At 42.4% G+C, this 26,597-nt stretch overlaps 2 protein-coding genes across 4 annotated transcripts in view; one reads left to right on the top strand and one right to left on the bottom strand.

Moving 5' to 3' along the window:
• The window catches only part of CTNND2 (catenin delta 2), a 943,962-nt gene that overhangs the window by 94,738 nt on the left and 822,627 nt on the right, over window positions 1-26,597 (bottom strand). For 2 of the 3 annotated variants that reach the window (XM_053592979.1, XM_053592981.1), the window contains 2 exons: window positions 25,740-25,814; window positions 24,620-24,770 (listed from right to left, as the gene is read on the bottom strand). In XM_053592979.1, the coding sequence (XP_053448954.1) occupies window positions 24,620-24,770; window positions 25,740-25,814 (226 nt within the window). The remainder of the gene's footprint in view (window positions 1-24,619; window positions 24,771-25,739; window positions 25,815-26,597) is intronic. The other variant, XM_053592980.1, reaches the window with a different exon arrangement.
• On the top strand, window positions 21,762-22,250 carry LOC128587034 (60S ribosomal protein L26-like). The gene has a single exon (XM_053592982.1). The coding sequence runs from the start codon at window positions 21,785-21,787 to the stop codon at window positions 22,220-22,222; it is 438 nt and encodes a 145-aa protein (XP_053448957.1). The 5' UTR covers window positions 21,762-21,784; the 3' UTR covers window positions 22,223-22,250.

Raw genomic sequence — 26,597 nt, 5'->3', positions numbered from 1 at the left:
GAGGTTAGACTTGTGACCTAAAATGTGATCAATTTTGGAGTAAGTTCCGTGGGCTGATGAGAAGTATGTGTATTCAGTTTTGTTGGGATGAAATGTTCTGTAGATGTCTGCTAAATCTAAATACTGGATGGTTAGGTTTAAATCTAAGATTTCTTTGCTCAGCTTCTTTCTGGAGGATCGATCCAACACTGCCAAGGGAGTGTTGAAATCTCCAACGATTATGGAGCTGGAGGAAATCAAGTTACTCATGTCTGTTAGAGTTTCTCTTATAAATTGAGGTGCATTCTGGTTGGGTGCATAGATATTAATAATTGAGATCTCGTCATATTGAGTATTACCCTTAACAAATATGAAGTGACCATTCTTGTCCTTCCTTACTTTTGATGGTTTAAAGCCTACTGTATCTGCAAATAAAATTGCAACACCTGCTTTTTTCTGATTACCATTTGCCTGAAATATGGATGACCATCCTTTCACCCTGAGTCTGTATTTGTCTTTTAAGTTGAGATGTGACTCTTGTATGCAACAAATATCTGGCTTAAGTTTTTGTATCCAGTCAGCTAACCTATGCCTCTTTAGAGGACAGTTTAAGCCATTCACATTGATGGAGAGTAAGGATAAGTCTGGTGGAATTTTGGGTATCGAGTTTTTCAAAGGTCCAGTGGACATTTTTAATCCTTTCGCCAGTGTGGAAGTTGGAGTTTGATCCGAAGTTTCTGAGTGAGTTTACTTTTGTGGTATAGGATTGGGTTGGTCATTGTGGAGGATAGGTCTGAGAACATCCTGAAGAGCTGGTTTACTTATGGCAAATTTTTTCAACATATGAATGTCATTGAAGTATTTAATTTCTCCATCATAGATGAAACTCAGTTTAGCTGGATACAAGATCCTGGGTTGAAAGTTTTTTTGCTTTAGGAGATTAAAAGTTGATGACCAGCCTCTTCTTGCTTGAAAAGTTTCAGCAGAGAGATCTGCAGTTATTCTAATATTCTTACCTTTGTACGTTATAGTTTTCTTTCGCCGGGCTGCTTTGAGAATCTTCTCTTTCATGTTAACTTTAGTGAAGCTAATTATGATATGTCTGGGAGATGGCTTTTTGGGGTTGAATCGTGCTGGGGTTCTGAAGCTGTCTGCTATCTGAATTTCAGATTCTCTAGGCATGTCTGGAAAATTTTCTTTCATAATTTCATGTAGAAGGGCCTCTGTGCCCTTGGCTGCCACATCATCAGCCTCCGAAATTCCTATAACCCTTATGTTATGTTTTTTCGAATTATCTGAGAGCTCTCTGAGTGAGTGATCCGTTTTTGCTCTCCATTTCTCTTCCTCTTTGAGAGATTGGGAGCGTTCGAAGACTTTATCTTCAATGTCAGAAATCCTTTCTTCTGCTTGCTCCATTCTGTTACTGAGGGATTCTACTGTATTTTTCATATCTTTGAGGGCTGTAAGTTCTTGTTTCAGTGTGTCTAAGTCTTTGGTGGTTTTGTCTTTAAATTCGTTAAATTCTTGAGACAACTTTTGAATTTCTCCTCGAATTCCTAATTCCATTTTATTAATCTTGTCTACAAACCAAATTCTGAATTCGACTTCTGACATCTCAGCCAGTTGTTTATGAATGGGATCTTCAATCACATCTGCCGTATCTTTTCTTGGGGGGGTTGATCTATTCTGGTTATTCATGTTACCAGAGTTTTTCCGCTGATTCCGCCCCATGGTTTACTCCCTTTGGTTTTTCCCCTGGGGTTTTATCGAGGGCCCGTACAGTGTTGTGGCCTGAGAAACTGGGGCCCTGTCTGGTGTGGTGGAGCAAAGTGGTTCTGTCTTGTTTTCAGCTGGTTTCTGTTCGATCCTATTGCAACTTCTACTCTGGCTTGAAGTCTCAGCTGTGTGAAAAAATCAGCAATTAAGTCACCCCGCCTGCCCACCTCTGGCCCCAGTTGGAAAAGGAGAATCAAACCTTCCTACAATCGCACACCCAGGGCACCACCTGAAAAGTCCTCAGTCTATTAGCCCAGTTCAAAAGGTCCGAATCAACTGTCTCAATCGGCACTTGTCTCAGGTGGAAGGGTTCAAGAGGTCTCTGGGAACTGGATCACAGGGGCCTGGTGACTCCTCTGAGACAGCTCACCCCAGTGCAGCGTGGAATCAGGAGGAGCCACCCCGCAAACAGAGCAGTCTGGGAAGGTTGACGTCTCCTTCCCCACTTTGCCCCTCCGTCGGACCCAGTCACTGGTATCTCTGCAGATGGCTAATCCAGTTGCCTGCAGTGAACAGACACTCCAGGGGTTTGCACCTGCCTGAATCGCGAGGAAGTCTGCCAGGCCCCCGCAGACTGCCGCTATCTAGCAGGAGGAGATGGGGCCTGACATCTTTGAGTGTTTGATGCAGGTGATGGGAAGGAGGTGTTCACTCAGGCTTAGCCCCGTCCCTGATGGATGCTGCTAACAGAACAGAACAGACAACTTTGTGAGGTTCTGTCTCTGTTCCTGTCATCGCCTACAGGAGACGGGCTGTTTTGAGTTCAAACGTCTTTGCTGCTGGAGAATTGCGTCTGAACACCTCTCTGGGTCGGCCCCGCCCTGGAGGCTTCTGGGTTTGTGAGCCACCGGTGGCCTCCTCTGGTTGCCCAGGGAGACAGGGGGTGTGGCCTCAGAATATCCAGAAGTGAGCGTTCTGCCGTTAAAGAAAAAACGGCTGTTGATCTACCTCCAGGGAACTGCTGCTCTGGTGTGGGCACTCAGGCGACCCTTTTCTCCTCTGTCCCGCGCCCCAGAGTCAGCACTGAGCGGCTGCAGTTTGTGCTGGGTCCACACCCCTTAAGAGATCCCCCAAGAATCAGAACTCTTGGGGGATGGGCCCCCAGACCCGGATTGGGAGTGGGGCGGGGGGAAGCTAGAGTTTCATTCAGTTTCACGCAATACTACGGTCCGGGGAGGGCTCCTGCACTGCACCGCAGGGAAGTGCCGCCAAGGCTTGATTTCCCCTCAGCGGAGTGCCCTCTCCTTGCTCACGTGTCCCAGAGTCAGCGCTGACCTGACGCAGCTCAGGCACTGTGCACTCCCCTCGAGAAATCACCCAAGGAGCCGAACTCCGGAGGGATAGGCCCTCAGACCCCGAGTGAGAGTAGGGGCTCTCAGCTCTCAGCGGGGAGGCCAGAGTCTTATTCAGTCTTGTGCCCGGGGAGGGCTCCTGCACTGCACGGCAGGGAAGTGCCGCCAAGGCTTGATTTCCCCTCAGCGGAGTGCCCTCTCCTCGCTCACGTATCCCAGAGTCAGCGCTGACCTGACGCAGCTCAGGCACTGTGCACTCCCCTCGAGAAATCACCCAAGGAGCCGAACTCCTGGGGGATAGGCCCTCAGACCCCGAGTGAGAGTAGGGGTTCTCAGCTCTCAGCGGGGAGGCCAGAGTCTTATTCAGTCTTGGGCCCCGTATGCCCGGGGAGAGTTGGTGCACTGCACCGCAGGGAAGTGCCGCGAGGCGTGACTCCCCCTCAGCCCGGTGCCCTCTCCTCACTCGGCGCGCCTCAGAGTCAATGCTACCAGTCGCAACTCGGGGACTGTCCACTCCCCTTGAGAAATCACCCAAGGATCCGAAGTCCTGGGGGACAGGCCTCCAGACCTCAGTGGGCGGGAGGGGAGCGCCGGGGATTCAGGGTTGCCGGCAAAGGATTCCCAAAGTTTTATTCAGCCCTATGTCCGGCAGGAGAACGCCACGGCACCCCAGTAGGGGAGGTAGGTCCAGTTTTTAGAAGGTCTTTCCCGTGGAGTGTAGTGGGAGGGCCTTTAATTTCTGCCCGCTTGTTAAATTGTGGGGCTCCAGAGCCGGTCTCATGGGGGAGGGGGACTCCCGTCCGCTTGGTGGTGGATTTTGTACCTTTTGTTTGCGTCCTTGTGATCACAACTTGCCTCAGCGGTGTTGATGTGCGTTCTTCAGCCTTCTCTCTTGGTGAGGCTCAAGTCCACCAGGATACTTACTAAATTCCTGTCCCTTAACTCTCCTTCTGGACGGGAGCCTTTGTTGAAAGCTGGCTTCAGTCCGCCATCTTGTCTCCCTCCTCCCAGGAATTTTTAAATACTGCACTCATTGTCCCAGTAATGACACTCTATATGCAGATAAGAAATCACGATCTAGCATAAAATTCATGCTGTAGTCTTAATTAGCTTTAAATGTAATCCTTAAATCTCGTTAGCCACACAGTTAGCTGCTTTTTCCCTTTGCATGAGCTCCCTTGGGGGAACAGCAGCTCAAAAATGGCACGTGCGGAAACGGCTCGGGAAAGCCAGGGCTCATTCATCAGAGAAGCACAGTCCTCTAACCCTTGGCTACGTGAGACAATACCAAGGTCACAGCCATCTTTCCATCAGAACCAGACTGCCTTGGGGCCACACAGGTCTTGATAAGAGGACCCAGGATTTGGGGTTTGAAGGGAATCCATTTTCAGATCCTCAGTTTCCCTATGAACTCTTAGACCAAATCTAAGCTGCCTGGAAACACGTCTGCGTGCCTTTCCCGGTTTCCCCTCTTCTATTTCACAAAACCAATTCAGTTCCCTCCCTGCTCCAGAACGGCAAATGTTCTCTGAGATGGAACGGAGGGTATTGCCCGACGCTGGCCCCTGGGTTGAGAAGAAAACTACCCTCATAACGGGGGCTTAATCTTTACTTTTTTAAACAAGGTACTTTCTAATTTTTAACCTTCAGCAAAATTGAAAGAAGACTGAACCAACTTGTCGGTCAATAGATAATTAAGAATAACGTCTAATGATGATCCCAGTGAAATTTTCAGAAATTATATGCATAAGAATTTCAAAGAATCTAGTGTCATTGCTTTAAGGAAAGACCTTCTATGTCCTTGACCTTATATATGTGAGTGATGATTCTCATTATTTAAATCTATTAAAAAAAAACAAAACAAAAATATGAGAATAAAATGACCCTGAACCTTGTTCATTCAAGCAATAAGTAATATTCATTTTTGAATATATGAATTGATTGGGGGGAAGGCTCATTCATCTCACGAATACATTTCCAATAAAATATTACTATTTATATTTAACAATTATAATCAAGATAAATGGCACACACGTTGTTTTGATCAACTGCACTCCAGTCATAACTAATAATAACTTCATGTGATCCATAAGAAAATTTTAATTTAAAGCCTAATAGCATAAGTAGTATTTTAAAAATAAATTTGTATTTATATTTGTATATTTTGCTTGTAGAGAGAATTAACAATAAAAAACTTTAAAGCATAAAACACATAAATCAGGGCAAAATTTTCAGGGGATGTGGAAAGCTCATATGTTTAAGGAGCAAAAGAAATGATGTAGCATTTCTAACACTGATGAATAATCTGTCCATGTGTTATTAAAGAGGATGATGGTGGGTATTAAATCACTGTGGTATTCAGATTTTTAAGATATATTTAAAAGAGGGATGTGTCAGTTTTATTTTCAAAATGCCACACAGGAAATTATACTATATTCTTGGCAATAATTTAAATTTAAAAATACATAATATAATGGTGAGAATAGATTTTCAAAAATCTTTTAGAAAGTTAGCAAGCAAACAAAATGATTGCAGTAATGATTCACAATCAGTGGTTCCATCAAGAAACTGCCATTGACCTACTCCAGCCATGTATGGTCAGACCCCACCAGGGAGTCCTGGGGATCCTGGCGAGGAACATGGTACCTTCTCTCCAGGAGAGGACTAGGGCAGGAAGACCAGACCCAGGTGATGCCAGCAACGGAGACAAATGACTTCAGAGCCTCAGAGAGCTGGATAGGGGGTGGTTGGTGGAGGAACGGCAATGGAGTCCCTCCTCTGACATTCATCGGAAGGCTTAAAACGAAGGCAAAGGCAAGATGTGTTCATCTCTGTTTCTTCTAAGTCAAGATACCAGCTTCTATCAGCCCAGTCAAGGCACTATTGTTATGCACTTATGTGAGGCTGGCCCTTTTTAAAACAAGGAATCTCACATGCCTTTGCATTTAGAAAGACAACTGAGCAGAAACTAGCATCTCAGCATGGATAACTGAGCAGACCCAGTAACAAATGTCAGGCTCGAAGAGCCCTGAACCTGAGACTGCAAAGCATCACAGAGGCTGGTCCCACCATCCCTGAGTGAGAACAGGGTTCAGCGTGGGTGGAGCAGTCACCGGAAGGTAAGCCTCAGCTACAGGCAAGTGCATCCCACCTGCGGCTCCCCCTCCCTGCCCTTGCCTGTCTCGGCTTCTCATTCTGTAAGATACATCTGGAATTGTTCCTTCTTCTGTCCTCCCAGAAGCCAAGACCAAACCTGCCAACACCAGGCTGTGTCCCTTACCCCAAGTGTGGGTCCACCCGCCTTGCCAGTTTTCCCATCTGAAATCATTCCTCTCTCTTGCCAAAGGAAAACAGAAATGCTGTATTTGTTCTCAGAGGTCATCAGAGGTCAGAGGTCAGTCAGAGTTTCTTTATAACTTAGAGGGAAGTAATAAATTAAGCAAATTTATAGTAAAGACTGGTGATGCGTCAACCACATTGTTAAACTATGTAGACTCTTAGTCTAGTTTGACTAACTGGGATTTTAGGCAGTTGTGATCTGTTTTTATTTTTTTAATTAATTAATTAATTAATTTTTTAATTAAGTCTTTTGTACATGTATGCCATTTCAATGTGTTGATTATTTGTACATCTGTTTTTTCGGTGTCCAGTTCAAGCTGGTCCTTCAGCTTCCTCCAAGTGCCCCTGGGAGCCTGTGGTTTACAGATTAACCAGTGGGTGGTTGTGGCTGTTACTGTCACTACTATTGTCTGGTCCAGCACAGCCCAGGACTGCTCTCAGAAGAGTCACTGTCATTGCAGCAGTTCCAGACTTCCACTCCTTCCCCGATTTGAGCCCACGATGGGGTGGAGGTTCCTTCGGAGCCAACTGGGAAACTGAAAAGTGATGCTGCCAAAAGTGGTGCCTTAGCGGCCCTGGGGGAGGACAAAGCCTGACTTGCTCACGCCGTCCCTCCCGGTGGTGCCTAATTACCATGGATGCAACCACGTTTATACACCCAAAGTCACTTGCTCACCTAAGATGGGCTTTTTGCAAATTGTACTCAGTTCCTGAACGTTCTGTATTCATTGTTTGTTACTCACTACTCTTTGCCACCCAATCAGCTAGTGCAGTCACAAGCTTGCAATTTAAAACATTGATCCTCTATTTGCAACGCAAATATTCTTAGCCACAGCTAGTCCTTTATCTAATGGAAAGCAGCTAAGCGAATAATTCCTCTGTTTCCCCCATGAAGATGCTTGAGAAACAACACTCCCTTTTCTCCATTCAGCAAACCTCCTTGCTAATATCCATCACCCACCCTCTCTCTTTTTATCTACTGCCTCTTCGCTCCCCGCATGGGCCAATGGTGAGAATCAGCAAGAAAGAAATACAACGCAAGTCATGTTCTTTTGGGGAAGTGAGCTGTCACAGGAGAAAGTGACGCTTAACCCTGCGGTGCACAGAATCAGGCCAATTGGGGAATGTTTGGCGCAGACAACAGAATTACTCCTTGGGTATCCCCACTCTCAGCTATTCCCTGGTTCAGTAGATTAGCAATCTGATTAAAGAGCCAGGCCAAGATTTGATCTTCAAGGGACTGATTAGCTTCTCCCAGTACCTGACACAGCCTTCAAACCAAGCCTTAGGGTCATCATGCACAGGACGTATGCTGGTGGTCAGGGGGTGAAGAAGGGAGCAAAATGAAGGAGCTTCTGGAAAATCATCTTACAAAGACACAAAAGCAATTCAAGGTGCACACTGCCTCATATCCCCTCCACAGTCGAAGAAGGACATAGTTCTAAAATCATTGGGGAATAAGGTAGCGCCAAAGAATAGAATATTTGGGAAGTGATAGGTAGCTTTAATTCAAGAGAAGTATCTTGTATAATTGGACTGTTTCTCTCCAGGTGTTTCTGGAGAATGGCTGAGGCAAGGTTATAGCTCAAAGTGTTAATTTATATATTTTCTATTTACTTATTTTCTCTTGCTTACTGAAATGCTGAAGGCATTCTTTCCTTACTTACCTCATACCTAAGGAGAGACACAACTTCAAAGAAGCCGTGGGCCAAAGTACAAGAGAAAAATATCTGGATGCTGCTGGAAGGAGCAGGTTTCAGGTTTCAAAGGTCAGACTGGAGCTGAGAAAAGGTGGCAGCAAAGAAGAGAGCTGCGCCTTTAACCCTGCAGGCTGACCACGAGCCTGAACCATGAGGGGCGTAGACACCTTGGCTGGAGAAGGATTCTTCTCCTGGAAGAATTCAGACGTCCCCTATAGCCTTCCCACCCCGAACACTACCATCAAAGTTATACTGCATTTAACATTTCCACAAGCTCTTTAAACGTATCCTCTTCATTAAATTGGTCTTTGAATCTCAGGGGCTTTATTAAGCAGAAAGGTAAAGTTGGAACTCTTTGCTGAACTGAAGAGGTGCGTGATATCTTTATCTAAGTATGTGTTATGAAAGATTATGTTAAAATAAGGGACTAATGCCCACTTGATCAAGCTGCTCTCTCTATACACAGTACTGGCAACAATTTAAGCTTTGTTTTGACTCCATGTGTCAACGTTGGCTGAAATTGGCTATTCCATTAGAAACAATTATCTGTTATGTATGACCAGGTAAGGAGAACATGTGGATCATGATAATTTCTGAACAAAAATTTTGTCTTTTCCAAACAAAGACATGGAATGTCTCAGAGAGAAACACTGAAGTTTAAACTTTAAGAATTATAAAATATTTCAAAATTAGGAGAAGATAGTATTCCAGGAGATCAGCAGGCTGTTTTTATTTACCATGGGTCTTACAGCAGTTCTCAACCTTAGCTATATTGTAGCATCCCTTAGGGAGCTTTAATATAAGTGCTAATTTCAGGCCATGTCTGAGGATGGGCTCAGGTGATTCCAATGTACATCCAAGGTTAAGAATGATGTTCTTTTTTAAAAAAATACATTTTTCTGCTTTGGTTTGCATAGTAAAAAGAAAGCATGTAGTTCTATTCATAGGGTGTGGTGGTGGTGGTGTGTTCAAGGTGAGGACAGAGGGTGAGGGTGAGTGGGTCTCAGCTGTGAAAAATGCTCTGGTGTGGGTGATAACTGATTAAAAACAATTAGGAGAATCTATGCATGACAATGGAAATTTGGTTTATAAAGCCACAATATCATGACTTCATCCTATCGTGCATTCTAACGTATCTTATTACGTTTCTATGGGACAGCCCTACTCTGGGCATCATAGCAGCAAACCAAGAGGACAGTGTCCATGCTGGAAAGCTCGTTCTCTCGCAGGACCAGGACTATGCAACAGGGTCATCATCACCATGTTAACACAAGGCCAGGCAGTCAGGGTGTTCAAAAGGAGCCTACAAAGTAAAGGTAGGAAAAGATACTGTCCTTGTTGCTAAAGAGCTACCAACTCGGCTAAGGAGTTGACTCCACTACGCGTAGATCATTAAGAACTTACGGGAGGGTGTACACAGCATTTCTGAAACGCTGGATTTGGGACGGGGGTATGTAAATTAATATGAGAAAATTCAAGCAGAGCAAAATGTTACATCTAGAACACTCGCTTGTGAAAGGGTTTGTCCTCAATGTCTGGGAAGATGGGTCAGGAGTGGATAGAAAAGGAGGTGACAGAGCCATCAGGGTAGGGAAATGGCTGAAGGGACAGAGCTGGAACGAGAATCACAGTGGCCCATTGGAAGGAAGGCCAGGAGCCCAGGAATGGTGAGTATTGAGGATGGACAGAGACATGGAAGTAAAATTATATGAGGCCTGAAAAATGTAGGCATTGCATGATCCAATAAGCTGGCAGCTGAGCTCAGAGACACAGAGAGAGATTTCTTATGGATCAAAAAACTGGTGACTGAGCTGTAATGCATCGTGAAATGTCTGGAATCCGCAGGTGCTCAGTTTCCAAACCCAACTACAGGTTAACTACTGTTCATGCTCTTGAAATGTTTGAACTCAGTGATCAACTAAATTTCACTGAAGCTGCAAATGGTCCGAATTGAACTAAACCCCAGATACAGCTAAAGTACGTGTTAGATTGACTCAGCTGTCTCTACCTTAGCAACCCCACAGAAGAAATGTGTGTCCTTTTGTTTGTGGGTGGAAGGAATTATCTACTTCATTCCATTCACATCTCTTAACACAAATGTCTGGTATACAATACCAAATCATAAAACATGCAAACTAGTAAGAAAACATGAACAGAAATTATTATTATTATTATTTGAGACAGTGTCTCATTATGTTGCCCTCAGTAGAATGTCGTGGCATCTGAGTTCACAGCAACCTCAAACTCTTAGGCTTAAGCAATTCTCTTGCCTCAGCCTCCCAAGTAGCTGAGACTACAGGCGCCTGCCACAATGCCTGGCTATTTTTTCTTGCAGTTGTCATTGTTGTTTAGTTGGCCCCGGGCTGGGTTTAAACCTGCCAGTCTCGGTGTATGTGGCTGGCGCCGTAACCACTGTGCTATGGGCGCCAAGCCATCATGAATAAAAATTAAGAGAAAAGATAGTCATTGTGGGAAAATCCACAATAACCCAGATGTTAGAATATATAGATAAGGACTTTATCTACAACATATTTGTTAAACTATACAATGACATCATGGCACTCTACCCAAAGTGACAGATTTCATCTCAAACAACAAAACAAAAATCTAGTGGGAAATAGGAAAACATGTATAAAAAGTGGACAAAGTCATCAGAGAAATAGAAACTCTGAGGAAGAACCAAATGGTAATTCTAGAAATGAAAAATACAATTATCAAAAATGCAGGTTTTCTATAATGGCCATTACAGAGAATCAAAAACAGCAGAAGGAAGGTCTAGTGACTTTGAAATTATCAAAAGTAAAGCACGAAGCAAAAAAGAATTAGAACATCTTGAACAGAGTAATAAGTGTCTGCAGGACAATGTCATGTAATGTGACGCACATCTCACTGGAGTCCCAGAAAGAGAGGGAAGTGAGAGGGGAGAGAGAAATATTAGAATATGTAATGACCAAGTATCTTAAATGTAGATAGCATGAAAATACTCAGAGAAACAACAACAACAGGAAATGATGAATCAACAGCAATGGAGGAGACTGAGGCAATGGAAAGACATCTCTGAAGTTGCAAAAGAGAAAAACACCATCATTTCAAAATTGTGCTAAGCAGAAATATCCTTCATGGTAAGTGAAAATATTTTCAGCCCCCCCCCCCAAAAAAAAAAAAACAACAACAAAGGCTGAGAGAATTCACCTTCATCAGACCTGCACTGTAAGAAGTGCTGAAGGATGTGAAGGGTGTTCTTCAGACAGAAGAGAAATTCTACCAGTTTGATCTGAGTGTATAGTGGATCCGCAGGGAGACAGGAGAACACGAGGGGTGAAGTGGAGGAGAGGGCCTTACACACAGGTGAGGGCAAGAGATAAGAAAAAGACCAGGACAGAGCCCTGAGGGGACGTGGAGAAGAAAAACCCACATGGGCAAAGAAAGAGGAAAGAAGGGAAGCAGAAAAAAACCAGAGAAGGTGCATCTTACAAACCAAGATACATAAAGATGCTGAATGCAGATGGCAGGTTTGCGCGAGATGTGGAGAACAGACATGCCCCTGTACTAAGTATAGAGGCTCTTGGAGGCCTCAGTAAAAGCTTTTAATGAAAAAAATCAGGCAGCGGAGTTCATTTTGTGTCGTTTGCATCAGGGAACCACTGACTTGTGCTTAACTGGAGTACTTCCCAAAGGGCAGGGTGGCAACAGGGAGGTGGGTGGCACGATGGGTGAGAAGGGGCGCAGGGAGGGGAGCCAGGGAGGGTACCGTGGGCGAGCACGGGGCTTGCTATGCTGTGAGCTGAAACCAAAAGGTGAGATGAACAGGGATTGAGATGGCCCACAGGGATTGAGATGGCCCACACGGCTCCACCCCCCAACCCCCCAGGACGGGGGAGGGGGAAGAGTGGAGAAATGGGGTGAAGGAGTGATACCGCACCCAGGGCCTGAGTGGCTCCAGCCATCACCCCCTCAGACCCAGGGCGGGAGGGGGGAAAAGTGGAGAGATGGGATAAGAACTTACTGAGCTTGTAATGTGAAAAATTATTCATTTATCTGCTAACTGCAAATACAAAGTCTGCTTCTGTTAAAGTTGGTTACATCACCCAGGAGGCTGCGACCTCCTGATAAACTTTTGAATCTTGCAGCTGCCTACTCGCTAACCGCCATATCAGCTTCTGTTAACTGAACGGTTAGAATCGGCTGGCTGCCAGCTTGTATCAGCCCACCCTACATATACCTTGAAAATGTTTAAGTTGGGGCTGTTCTCTTGGTCCTTTTCTGAGACTGTTGAGTCAGCTACTGGTCGGCTAAGAAAAGACTCCATTTGGACACCTTTAAATTGGCCATGTGGTCCTTTCTCGCCCCCAACAGAATAGTAAAGAGGACCCAAGAATCTCCCCGAAGAATTACCAGTAAGACATCAAGATGGATTGACTGTGTTGGAAAACAAACAAACAAACAACAAACCAAAGTTCCTATTCATTTCTATCACTGAAAAAACGAGGCCAAGTAAGGTTTTAGTTAGCATTTGACAACTAAAAGAGAGGATGACTTGAAAGCTAATCCTATTGTTTTTTTCACATTTTAAAAGTAATAAGGTCACCCATACAACGGACCAGACTCTCAGAGATGCTAGGGGTATTCATTTGTGGAGTTAATATTCAATTACAAATTTAATACCACCACTTTTCATTCCCTGGCTATAACTTTTCTTTCTGACAAGTAAGTTAAACTGTTCAAGTACCAAGGTGACCCCCACAGGAATTTTTATCTTTTGATCTATCTTGAACATTGAATAACCTCTAAGGTTGATTTTGCAATATTAGTGAGTCCTAATCAGTAGCAACACATTGCATATCAACCCCTGTCTGCAACAGCCTAGTCTGTACTGTGTCATGTGTAGTTGGCTATGCAAGATGCTGAGGGTGACGTGATCTAGGATGCGAAGTCTGTTACGTGCTTTAGGAAACAGGCCTCTTGCTATTTATCATTGTACTATGCAAAGACATTCATGTTTCCTGCCTAACATTGCTAAAGACATTGTATACACAAAAGTGGATAGGAAAATTTTATTTTAAATTAAAAAACCCCCAGGCTTTTCTGATAGCATATTTTCATGAACTTTCTAGTTATAAAAGAAATGTCTGAATTTTAACTAAGTTTCTTGAAAGAACTTTTAGGATATTCTGACGAGGAGTGGCAGGGAAGTGCTTGATTCTTACCCTGTACTTTTCCTGAATGTCCCTTTGTCTCTAGTCTGGCAAGATGAATGAGGTGAGCCTTTTCCTCTCAAGGCATTAAGTTCAGGAACAAAATTTGTGCTTGCCGCTTGAGCCACGTCACAGACCTGCATCCTTGTTTGGCCTTAGCTGCCTAGAGTTGGAGGATTGATGGTGTCTCCAAGTCTCTAGCTCCTCCTTGGTTTCCGGGCCTCCTGCCCGGGTCCCTGCTGTGCCCATACCCTCCCACCCCCCGAAATGGCCACCTCAGCTCCTATTACTACTGTACTAGCCCCCAGGGCCCATCTGATTTATAACTTCAGCTACACCTTCTTTTTAGCTGAACCCCCAGTTACAGTTGTCCTTGCCTGGTCTGTATTTCCTCAGGTCCAGAAGGGCCAAAAGAGCAGTCACCTGTGAACTTTTACAGTCTTTTCCTAATCCATTCTTTTTAGTACTAGAGAGTAAAAATAACAATTTCTTCAATTTCTTTCCACATGATTAAATCTTATTATTATTATTTTTTGACAAGGGGAGAAGATGGCAGTCACTTAAAAGGGAATACAACTTTTATCCTGCTGAAATCCTCTTCTCTATTTTTAGATTCTCAAGATTTGATTTGGCATTTGAGGAGAGCCATTTCGTTTCTCATGCATCCTCTTATCTAAAGCTTTTTGTCCTGAAACTGTTTGGTCAAGCATAAAATGAATACCTAGATGGTCCAAACTAACTTAGGTAGGTCTCTCTCTCTCCTGTAAGGTCTTGAAGCAGAGGTCCTGAATTTAAATAAACTGTAAATTTCTCATTTTGCCTTTTCCCCACACGGAGTATTCCTAAGGGAAAAATCATTAAGTTTTATTTAATAAAATAATTATCAGCCCTTGAATTTATTTAGCATTTCCCTTCCAAGGAATTCTTATCTGCCAGACCCAGCTGCCAACATTCCCCAACAGGTGTCTGAAGTTAATTAGCACAGAACCCATGGCTTCACCGAGAAGGGAGGCAGAATTCGTGAGATTAGGTTCTGGGATTTAGGAGATGCCTGCTCTGACACTGGCACCTAATCTGAAGATACAAAGTTTCAACCAAAATGCAAAGCTTTCCTTCTATCTAAAATTTGGCATATGAAATCAAGTGGCTTAAAACAAGCTAGCAGAAAGTGCTCTGATAAATCATCTTGTCTGGGAAATCAGGCTACTTTTTAAAAATACTAATTGAAATTGCATGTGTTTTAATTAAAACAACATCTGCCTTGGTCTGAAGAAATGTATTTTGAAAAGCAGAGAAGGTATGCCTTTCAAATTTCTACTTAATAAAGCGAAGCTTACACATTCCTAGGAATAAAAATAGCACATCGCCTCCCTGAGCTGCACTAGGAAGGTTTACAGAGCCCCGGGTTCTTCCCTGGGCCGTGGTGGGATCTGCCAGGGTGAAGAGCACAGGTGAAGGTGCCTATGGTGCCAGGTCTGCAGTGGGTTTCAATACATCTGCTCCCCAGAAGGGGGTGCTGTATCCCCCACATCAAGCCGTGGGCAGGAGAGACAAAAAACGATACAACACACACATGTCTATTTTAACTGATAGCAGTCTATTAGGTTTTAGAGCCCACTGTTTTCCAATGTTGCCAGAAGATGCTGTGGGTGCAGTGTCATATGCTGACTAGGATACGTTCTGATATTTTAGGCTGCAGAAATTACACACATTTTGAGAAATAATCTCCTGAGCACCATCTGGAATGATTCTTCATGGAAGTGGAGATAGAGTAGATACCTGATTATCCCCCACTTAATGTCATCATTAAGTGTTTGGCTAAAATTGTGTCTCAAAGTTTGGATAACAATCAGTATTTCCAGCCCTAGAATTTCATGGATACACCTCTCCAAAATTCAGCTACAAGATCACTAAATAATAGGGAATGTTTACAAAGGTATGCTACCATATTGATAGAATGAAGATTTTCCCCACCCTTCTCAACTCTTACCCAAGTACTCCAAAGGAAACTACATTTCTCACTACCATTTTCTATATTCAGTTTTTATTTTTGCTTAAAGATAGAATGTTTTTATGTTTTCCTTTAAATATCACCAGCAATCTTTGCCCATAAACAGTCTTTAAAGTAGGCAGATGAAATCTTTTATCTGAATATTTAAAATAGGCTGTGGCAAGAAAACAAACTCCGAAGTATTGTTCTATCCATCCCCTACCTCCTTAACCCTCAGAATGAATGAAAGGGATGCTCTGAAGACCCACATGGGGAGAAGAATTTACTGCTTAAAAAAACAATACACTCTCAGGCAAGAAACCACCCTCATTTCGTTTATAATTTCATGAGTATGGGAAAGGGTGAGGATGTGCTGCTGGCTACACAGGGCAATCATGGACTCAGTCCTCTGCTGTCTCTCCTGGTGGACACCTGTCTTGGGGAAGATGCTGAATCCCCTAGGACACAGGCCCACCCTGAACCCAGAGAAAGTCAGGTTCTGTCTCTTGCTCCTTTTGAGGTTGGAATGGGGAGAGAGGGAATCACCTGGATAGAAGCTCAGCTAGTGGATCAAGTGAACAGATGGCTAGCTTCATGTGAAGACCAGACTGAAGAATGTGAACATGTGGGGGCATCAGTCAAAGGAAGGTTCCTACGGGTCATTCCAAACATGGCACCAGCCATCCAAATGGAACAAAGCCCAGGAAGAGTCCGGCAAAGCATAGAAGGATGAAGCCAAGGGACCATGGCAGACCTGGCAGCAGGAAGATTCTCCTCTTCAGCCTAGGAAGGAATGCAGGGAGCTGAGAGGATGCTCACAGCATCCTAGCCTTGGTTTGCCTTCTGAGGAGCATGGCAAGCAGCCACCACCCAGGGAAGCCGAGGGAGGGAGCTCTGTGAGCTCCGTCAATGTGCACAGGGCTGCAGCGGCCCTGCCAACATGAACCTTTGACAATGATTGAGTCACACACGGAAAGTGTTACTATTTCTTCCCAATCTCAAACCCCTTCCACAGTGGATCTGAGAACTATCTAAGGGGTCTTTCTTTCCTTTGTTTCCTGGACATTATAGAAAGAGGCTGACATAGACATTTCCTCTCTACCCCTTCCTGTCTAACTGGGATCCCCCAAATCTCCACCAGATCTGTTCTTCAGAATAAACAACCTGTGTTATTCATCCATCAGTTAATTTGCTCAGCAACTGTGTACATAGGACCTGTTATGGGCACAGTAAAGTACTAGGCACTGTTGGACATAAAAACAAATACATCACCTGAACGTTGCTTATTGTTTCATTTGAGAAGATGCAATGCATACAGGAAAAAAAGGAAAAGAAAACAGTGCAAAATAAAAGTACGCAATGGAAATCTAAGATAGGTGAGAAGATTGCTTACCAAGCAGATGCTATCCATCTCAGCTCTGAGTTCAAGGGAAAGGCCATTGAGAGCTGAGATTTGGTGGGAGATCAGTGTATACAATGGGTGTGCTGGTAGTGCTTGGTTTTGTTTGGTTGGTTTGTTTGTTGGTAGAGAGGATGGGGATTTGCCTAAAATAAGTGTCTGCTGTCTTGTCAGGCGCTATACACATGCTGAAATGAATGACATTTTGTTGAACCCTTTGTAGTGGTGTCTTTTGCTCTTTTTGTTGAAGCTAATTATTATAATTCCTTTTTCTCCCTACCTTTCCTACTCAGAAAGATAATTAAGATTTTTTGAAGGTTGCACAGAAACGTATGAATGTGCATTAACCTCGGCTACTGCTCCATGTCATTAAGAAGAATGTGAAGATCTTCCTACAGCGTACTTATCGCCACTCGCCAGAGACACACACATGGGAACAGCCTAAGTGGTAGGGCAAAGGAGGGGAGAATGTGCCCCACTCTGTTAGTGCTATTGGAATATTCTCACTAGACCTAATGGGGTCAGGTGACTATTGTTCAATATGGTATTTGGAGTCTTCCCAGTGACAGAGAGGCCCTAAGGAAGATGAACCATTCCTTAACTGCGGCTGTAGCAGCCTGCACACCCTTACCCCTAACTAAAATACTGATCTAAGGGGAGCTGTCATTTAAACTGAAATCCCAGAATCAGTAATGGAAAAAAAAAAACAACTGGATTCCATCTGAAATTCTGGAGTGTCTGCATGCATGTAGGAAATTCAAGGAGAAAACAAATTGCCTTTAAAAAAATCATTTCCACTTTTAATAGGACATCCTTTTCTTCAGTTAATGTTTAATTTGCTTGCTTCATGTTTTGATGCTGTGGAGTTCATTTTAAGATGATGATAAAACAGAAATGATTTAGTTCAGTCATTAATATTTATGATCAGGCTCTGTTCTGTATCGAAGAGATACAGGCACACACGACAGAGACCCTGCTCTTAACAGGCTTACACTCCAGCAGGGGGAAAGGGACAAGAAGCAAGACCAGTGAGGGATATGTTACATAGTAGAGGGTGAATCAGGGAAGGGAGTTGGGGATAGAATTTAAGGATGTGGTCAGAGAAGCTTCGCTTGGGAAAGTAATGATGTGAGTGGGGTGATCCAGGTGGACTCAAGCTCATTGACACCTGGAGGAAGAAGATTCTAGGCCCAGCAAGCAGAAAGTTCAAAGGCACTAAGGCCCAAACTCCAGAGAATTGGGGGCTGCAGTAAATGTATTGGTGTTGAGAGGAGCAGGTGAGATTGGGTTGGTGAGATTGAGAATTAATTTTACAGGGAGATGAGGAGGATTGTGGGTAAAGAAATGACATCGATGACTAAGGTTTTAACATATTCCCCATCTGGAGGCTTCTATGACAGGAGATCACACAGCAGTAGCTGGGTGACCAGGTAGAGGGCACTGGAATCAGCCAGAGGAGAGAGAATAGGTGTTTTGGACCAGGGAGAAAACAACGAAGATGATGAGAAGTGTCAGATTCTGGAAATAGTCAGAAGGAAGACCAGATTTGTTGATGGACTGGGTATAAGACAAAGGAGACCCCCAACGGTTTTTTCTGGGCCCCTGAAAGAATAAATGGCATTTCCTATGGGGGAAAGACTATGGAAGGATCAGGTGTTAGGGAGGAACTGACTCAGCTTTGGACACTATATGTGAGATGCCTGTTAGACATGTATAGGGCAGATGGTGGACAGACAGTTGGAGATGGGATCTGGGATTCATGCCAGAGATAGATATTAAAGAATCACCAGAATATAGACCATCTTTACAGCCATGAAATCCTATGATATCACCAAAGCTTTCTGTGAGAGTTAATAGAAAAATGAAGAGGTTCAAATTATTTGTTGTTCTTAGTTCCAAGTCACTGCAGCTTTCCTTTCAATGTATAAAGTTCTGCATAGCATCAAAGTACAAGAGTTAGTAAAAGTCGCATTTCCATTCTCCTAAATAGAATTTAATGTTTTTGTTAAATTCTGCTCTTAGTAAAAAAAAAAAGTTATTGATTTCATAAAGTCCATGACTTAGATATTGTCACTTCTGTTTTTAAACAATTGCCTCCATTTCTTGTCTGGTAATACTTGCTAGTAAAGGGCTTAATTTAACACAGGCAATATGGATGTCCAAATGTTCCTGCCTGAGAGAGAGGACCAGATAACTGGCTTTCGAGAAAGAAAAGACGACTAGCGAGCTAGAAAACCAATCAATAGTTCACTATTTTGGTATATTTTAATCCACCAAAAGAAATAAAACACACAAACACACAAAACCTAGTAGTTAGTATCCAGGCAGTGGACTGATTAGCTATTGATTTTTCTTTCATTTTATAAAGGAGGTATAGGATTTTATTGGAAGCCCCAGCACTATTCTGTCTGAAACAATTATGCAAGGAAAAAAAAAAGAGTATGTGGAGAGGAAACTTTGATCTTGTGAACTAAAGATCTAGTTTACATATATAAAAGATATAAAATACACAAACAACATTTAAATTAAATGAAAACTAAGTACATATGACTTATTGTGAATTTATTCCTGCCTTATGATGTACTGCAAATATGACGAATAATCTCATTTATCAGACATAGATTTGCTGTCTGGTTTTGTGAATAAATAAATGACTGAAGAGCTGCAAATCCTTTTTTTTTTTTAATTGGGAGATATAATGGATTTTGCAAAATGCCAGGAGAAAAAGTATCTGCTTCCAAGATCACCAAAGGCTTAGTGTACCACACTCTAAAATTTGTGTAGAGATAACAAACCTAAGGAAAACACCACACTCTAAAATTTGGATGAACCCAAGTATCTATGAAAACTTTGTGTCTGGAATTTGGACCCATGCCCACTTTTCCATTTACCCCAGGAAGGAAGTCTTGCCCGTCTGCTAGAGTCACCTCATTTCTCCCAGTTCCCCAGATGACCCTGGCCCTTTGCATGTTGGCTGGTCTAGCTCCCTGCTGTTTGGCCTCCAGAGGCTGCCCACTGACACCTGTTACCTGTAGTTAAGCTTCTCGATGTCATGCTATTATCTGACCAATGACCCTAAAGAAATCACTTCCTGAGTACCAGATGCCTACCAGTCAGAACAGTGGTCTTTAAGAACTTTTACCATTTCCCTGACGTCCCTGTAGGTTCATGCTTCACCAGGATATTAACAAGTGTTGGCTTGAGTATCATCCTACCTACAGAGGGGGACAAAAGAAGGCCTTTCTGACCTGGCTGCCCCCACACTTTGCCAGCCTCACAAGGCCCATTGGAGACCTGGCCTGCACTGGTTCCCTCCAAGCCCCCACTCCAGGGGCCATCTGCAAGGGCTGCTACTTCAGCCTAGATTCCTTCCCCAAATATCTATGTGGCCCCCTGTCTCATCTCCTTTGAGTCTTAGCTGTTACTTTCCCAACCATTCCTGTCTTGACCTACCATTTAAAACTGTAATCCTACTGGGTGAATATTTTATGAGGAGGACCCCATGGGCAATTGAAGCAAAAATACATTACTGGGAACTGATCAAACTAAAAAGCTTCTGCACAGCCAAGAACACAGTAAGTAAAGCAAGCAGACAGCCCTCAGAACGGGAGAAGATCTTTGCAGGTTATGTCTCCGACAAATGTTTAATAATCAGAATCCACAGAGAATTTAAACGTATTAGCAAGAAAAGAACAAGTGATCCCATCTCAGAGTGGGTAAGGGATTTGAAGAGAAAATTCTTCAAAGAAGACAGGAGCACGGCCTACAGACATATGAAAAAATGCTCATCGTCCTTAACCATCAAAGAAATGCAAATCAAAACCACTTTGAGATATCATCTAACTCCAGTAAGATTAGACCATATCACAAAATCCCAAAACGAGAGATGTTGGCATGGATGTGGAGAAAAGGAAACACTTCTACACTGCTCGTAGGAATGCAAACTAATACATTGCTTTTGGAAAGATGTTTGGAGAACACTTAGAGATCTATAAATAGACCTGCCATTCAATCCTACAATTCCTCTACTAGGTATATACCCAGAAGACCAAAAAGCACATTATAACAAAGATATTGTACCATATTGTTTATTGCAGCCCAATTCATAATTGCTAAGTCATGGAAGAAGCCCAAGTGCCCATTGACCCTTGAATGAATTAATAAATTGTAGTATATGTACACCATGGAATATTATGCAGCCTTAAAGAAAGATGGAGACTTTACCTCTTTCATGTTTACATGGATGGAGCTGGAACATATTCTTCTTAGTAAAGTATCTCAAGAATGGAAGAAAAAGTATCCAATGTATTCAGTCCTACTATGAAAGCAATTTATAGCTTCCATACGAAAGCTATAACTCAATTATAGCCCAAGAATATGGGGAAAGGGGAGTGAGAGGAGAGGGGAGCAGGGAGGATAGGTGGAGGGAGGGTAATTGGTGGGACCACACCTACAGTGCATCTTACAAGGGTACATGTGAAATTTACAACATGTAGAATATAAATGTCTTAACACAATAACTAAGAAAATAACATGAAAGCTATGTTAACCAGTGTGATGAAAATATTTCTAGTTGTGTGTAAAACCAGCACATTGTACCCCATGATTGCATTGATGTACATAGCTATGATTTAATAATAATAATAAAAAAAAAACTGTAACCTTAAACTGGATATACATGTAAAAGAATTCACTTTCATAGAAGACTAAAACTAGGCCCTTATCTCACACTATACACACAAAAATCAACTCAAAATAGATTAAAGACTTAAACATAAGACTGGAAGCTGCAAAACTACCAGAAGAAAATATAGACAAAAAGCTATACAATATTGGTCGGGGCATTAGTTTTTGGATCTGATTGTAAACACTCAGGCTTTTGTAAACAAAAGCAAAAATAGACAAATGGGATTATACCTAACTAAAAAGCTTCTGCACAGCAAAAGAAACAACAGAGTCAAAGAAAATATTTTCAAGTCATAAATCTAGTAAGGCACTAATATGCAAAATATATAGAGCACTCAAACAATTTAATAGCCCAAATCCAAACAATCCAATTAAAAATGGGCAAAACCTTCCCTTTTGCGGCCATCGCCGGAGAGGCAGCGGCCAAAATGAAGTTCAATCCCTTTGTGACTTCGGACCGAAGCAAGAACCGCAAAAGGCATTTCAGTGCACCTTCCCACATTCGCAGGAAGATTATGTCTTCCCCTCTTTCCAAAGAGCTGAGACAGAAGTACAATGTTCAACCCATGCCCATCCGAAAGGATGATGAAGTTCAGGTTGTCCGGGGGCATTATAAAGGTCAGCAGATTGGCAAAGTAGTCCAGGTTTACAGGAAGAAATACGTCATCTACATTGAGCGGGTGCAGCCGGAAAAGGCTAATGGCACAACTGTCCACGTGGGCATTCACCCCAGCAAGGTGGTCATGACTAGGCTTAAACTGGACAAAGACCGCAAAAAGATCCTTGAACGAAAAGCCAAATCTCGCCAAGTAGGAAAGGAAAAGGGCAAGTACAAGGAAGACACAATCGAGAAGATGCAGGAATAAAATAATCTTATATGCAACTTTCATTAAACACTGCTAAAATGAAAAAAAAAAATAAAAAAATAAAAATGGGCAAAAGACAGGGATAGACATTTCCCAAAGGACAGACAAATGTCCAAGAGATAGATATATGAAAAAAGGCTCAACCTCACCAATCACTAAATAAATGTAAATTGAAACTACAATGAGCTATCACCTAACCCCTGTCAGAATAACTATTATCAAAACACAAAAGATAACAAGTGTTGGTGAGGATGTGGAGAAAAGGGAACCTTTACTCGCTGTTAGTGGAAATGTGTATTAATTATTAACCCACTGCTGTATTGATTATAAAAGCTGTATGAAGAAGGTTCTACAAAAAACTAAAAATAGAATTACTATATGATCTAACAATCTCACTTCTGAGTATATATCAAAAGGATTTGAATCAATATGTTGAAGAGAGACTTGCACTCTGATGTTTTATTGGATCATTATTCACAATAGTCAAGGTACAGAAGCAACCTAAGTGTTCATCAATGGAAAAATGGATGAAGAAAATATGATGTACATGCAGAATGGAATACTCAGCCATACAAAGGAAGGAAATCCTGTCATCATTTACAACAATGTGGATGAACCTGGAGGACATGATGCTAAATGAAATAAGCCAAGCATAGACGGATGAATGCTACATGGTCTTAGTTATACGATATAGGGAGACTATAAAACAAGTGAATTTATGGAAGCACAGTAGAATGGTAGTTACTAGCGGCTGGGAGTGGAAGAATGGGGAGATGTCGGTCAAAGAGTAAGAAGTTTCAGTTAGAGGGAATAAGATTTTTGAGATTTATTGCACAGCGTGGTGACTATAGTTAGTAATAATGTATTTTATATTTCAAAATTACTAAAAGACAAATGTTCTCACCACAAAAATGATAATTACTTGAGGAGAAAGATATTTTTTAATTAGGCTGATTTCATCATTGCACATTGTATATGTACAGGTTGCATATCCCTTAGCCAAAATGTTTGGAACCAGAAGTGTCTGAGATTTTAGATGTTTATAGATTTTGGAATATTTGTAGAATATATACATCTTTAATTTGAAAATTATGAATATGAAATGCTCCCAGGGGCATCACGTTAGTATTAAAAAAAATCAGAGTGTAGAGAATCTTGGATTTATAATTTTTGGATTAGGCATGTTCAACCTGTATGTCATAACATCACTTTTTGCCTCATAATTATATATGTTATAATTTACCAGCTTACTGTAAATTGACCACCCAAATGACTGTAACTAATTGGCCAATCTACAGAGGTGGTCAACATAAGGAACTAGGCCTACTATACCAATATGTACATGTGGTACATGTCTGGTCTATAAAAATTAAGTCAACTTAGGGAGGTGGCAATGCAGGGAGGGGGTGAACAAGGGAGGTTCTACCGTGTATCATTTCATTTACATGGAATGTCCAGAATAGGGAAATCTACAGGCAGAAAGCAGACTGGTGGCTGCCAGGACAGGGTATGGAGAGTGAGCACTAATGGGTACATGGTTTGCCTGTGGGGCAATGAAAATGTTTTGGAACTTGATATAGGTGATAGTTGTACAACAGTGTATTTATACTAAATGTCACTTAATGGTAGTCTTTAAAATGGTCAATTTTATGTTATGTGAATTTCACTTCAAATAAAAAAAGAGGCCCACAACCTCACCAATTACAGGCTTATTTACCCTGCATTTTTTACACTATAGGATTTTTTCTAACACACCATGTAACACATTTGCTCATCTCCCCTCTCTCAAATGTAACTCCACAAGGGCAGGGCTTTCTGTCTGTTTTTCTCATTGATATAATCTCTTAGCCTAGAAGAGGCGTGGAGCAAAGGAGGTCACAGATAAATATTTGTTGAAGAGATGGGTGAATGTATTACCTTTTTAGTGCTTCATTAATAAAACATCTTCTGCATTTCTTGAATACCAAATGAAAGGGAGATGATTTAAAAAATGTTTAAGGAGTCACAGTATGGTTTCACCCACAAACTAAAAATAGAGAGGAGAAGGAAAGTAAGGCGTGTCTCATTAGAATTTCTCTGTTCACCACATGGGAAGCAAACAAACATCCTGACAGAGACTCAGAGGATGGGAGACAGTATCAAGAGCTGAGCGTTGTGGTCCTTTTTAATTTGCAAGGATTAGAAATGTCAACATACATTGCAATTTCTTCTAAATCTTAAAAGATAAATCAGTGCATTCAATTTAAACGTAGGAGAAGAGCTGGGAAAAGAATGAGGCCCGTAATCAATGCAGATTCTATATGAGCATATGACCCACACATGGTTCCAACCACATGCACCACGCAAGAAAACATTGTCATTTAAAACCCAAGGTGCTGTGCATTAGAGGCCACATACCAATGAGCTCCTTATTTCTGACGTCCAAGGCCATGTTCCGGAGAGCCGTGGCCACTGCACACACCACGCGGTCATTGTCTATTCTGAGCAGCTCCACCAGGATGGGCAGGCCTTTTTCTTTCCGGACAGCAGCTCGGATGTATACTGACCACTGCAAAAAGAGGGAAGGCAAAGGATGTAACAATAAAAAGGAGGAGAACCCCGTATGCAGATAGCATGTTTGCATTTCAGATGCTGTTTACAGGAGCCAAAGAGGTTGGAGTATCAAGACCTATTTGCAAAATAGGTTGAGTAGGTTAGACATGCATTTAAACTTTTTAAATTTTTTTTGCTTTCAACATATGATAATGGTTTCAGGGTTAACTGGTGAATCACCCTTGGTTTCTCTTGTGATAGTGTTTTTGGTACTTGAATTTGAAAGTTATTTGGGTGACATATACGTAACGTGATTCTTTATGATATGGAGGTTTGGGACAGGCAGGTCTGGCCAGTGATATTAAAAAAAATTTTTAAAAAGAACCCTGGAGAAGTAGAAAATGAGAATGGGTTGCATGGGGGTGAGGGCGCAGAGAAGAGTTGCGATACATGCTGTCAATAAGTCGTTTGCCAGATTATATGGACCAAGTGAGTCAGGAAAAGGTAGGGGTAGATTGTGAATTTCAAAATCTTTCAAAAATATTAAGGTAAAAATAGATCATGTCCAGGACCATAATTCGATGTCTTATTTGTAAAATAAGACATGTAATTTGTTTTGGGTTGGTGGCTGCTGGCCTTAATGGGACACAGCTAACACTTCATATTAAAATACACTTGCAATATCAAGATGGTAAAGCATTCCAATTCACTTAACCGAATGCAAGCCCCAAATTTCTGACATTGGTATATATGCTTTATATTATTCTATAGTGTCCCAGAGAAGGGAACATAAGACATAAAAATATAAGGGTTTAAAACCTGTCACAATGTCATTTATGATCTGATAAAATGACATTCATGAAATGTGGTTGTGGAATCTGTGGCAAGGTCCTCCTGGGGACCAATCCTTCCCCACCCCACCCCCCACCGGGCCCTCTCCACCCCCCATCCCCATTGGGGCAGGCACCCCAGAGCTGGCTCTCACCTGTGGCAGGCAGGGAGCCCCCTCTGGCAGTGAACGTAGGGCATACGCCATGCCTGCCACATCCTCAGCCCAGCCCTGCATGAAATATGAGATTAAAAAAACAAACAACTTCATCCTGTCCTACGTTAGAAGTCACATTCACATAGTTTCTTATCACCATCAACTTATACCAGAGGCTTTTCTCTTGCCCCCACTTTATGCCTCAAGCTCTAGGAAGCCTGAGGGGAGAGGGAAAAAATAAAACTCACTGAAGCATTTCTTGGCTGCAGTGACCTATTTAACAACCTCCACTTTCAGGAAGCAAAGAAATGAATGTTCAGGAAGGCTTAGACATGGAAAAGCACTGAGGTTTTGAAACCACTTAATGGGATTTGGATTTCTGGAACTGATGTGCCTTCCCAGGGAGGAAGCCCTTTCTTCTTGTACTAAATGCCAACTTCATTGATGCATTCGACCGACAGGGAGAAATATGATTTCCTCTGGACACATTTGCCTCCCCTGCTCCTGGTACCCTTTTGGAAAAGTCTAGAAACTTAAGCTTACACAGCCCAATCATCGTTGGGCTCTTCCCTAAATCTAAGGAGAGAAGCTAGAAAAAGGAAGAGAATGGAAATCAGAGTGTGGGGTCAACACTGATATTTGCAAAGTGACCATCAACAATACATTATAACTCTGGGGAGAGATTCTTGATCTTCTGAGAGACCTGAGAAATATACCTGGAAACCTAGATAGGCTGAATCATGAGCCCTAAAGATGAATTCTTCCCAGTACTGCTCCATTCCAGCCTCCACGAACCTGCTTATACATATGTGATTTCTTCTGATTCTCCAAACTCTGAGGGCACTGGCATTATTTTAT

This window comes from Nycticebus coucang, chromosome 1, assembly GCF_027406575.1.
Source record: "Nycticebus coucang isolate mNycCou1 chromosome 1, mNycCou1.pri, whole genome shotgun sequence".
Lineage (NCBI taxonomy): Eukaryota > Metazoa > Chordata > Mammalia > Primates > Lorisidae > Nycticebus > Nycticebus coucang.
The sequence above is the reverse complement of the archived record's forward strand: the minus strand, read 5'-3'. Positions and strand labels throughout refer to the sequence as shown.

Excerpts from the sequence above, each read along its gene's own strand:
- LOC128587034 (XM_053592982.1), top strand. The coding sequence starts at position 21,785 with ATGAAGTTCAATCCCTTTGTGACTTCGGACCGAAGCAAGAACCGCAAA.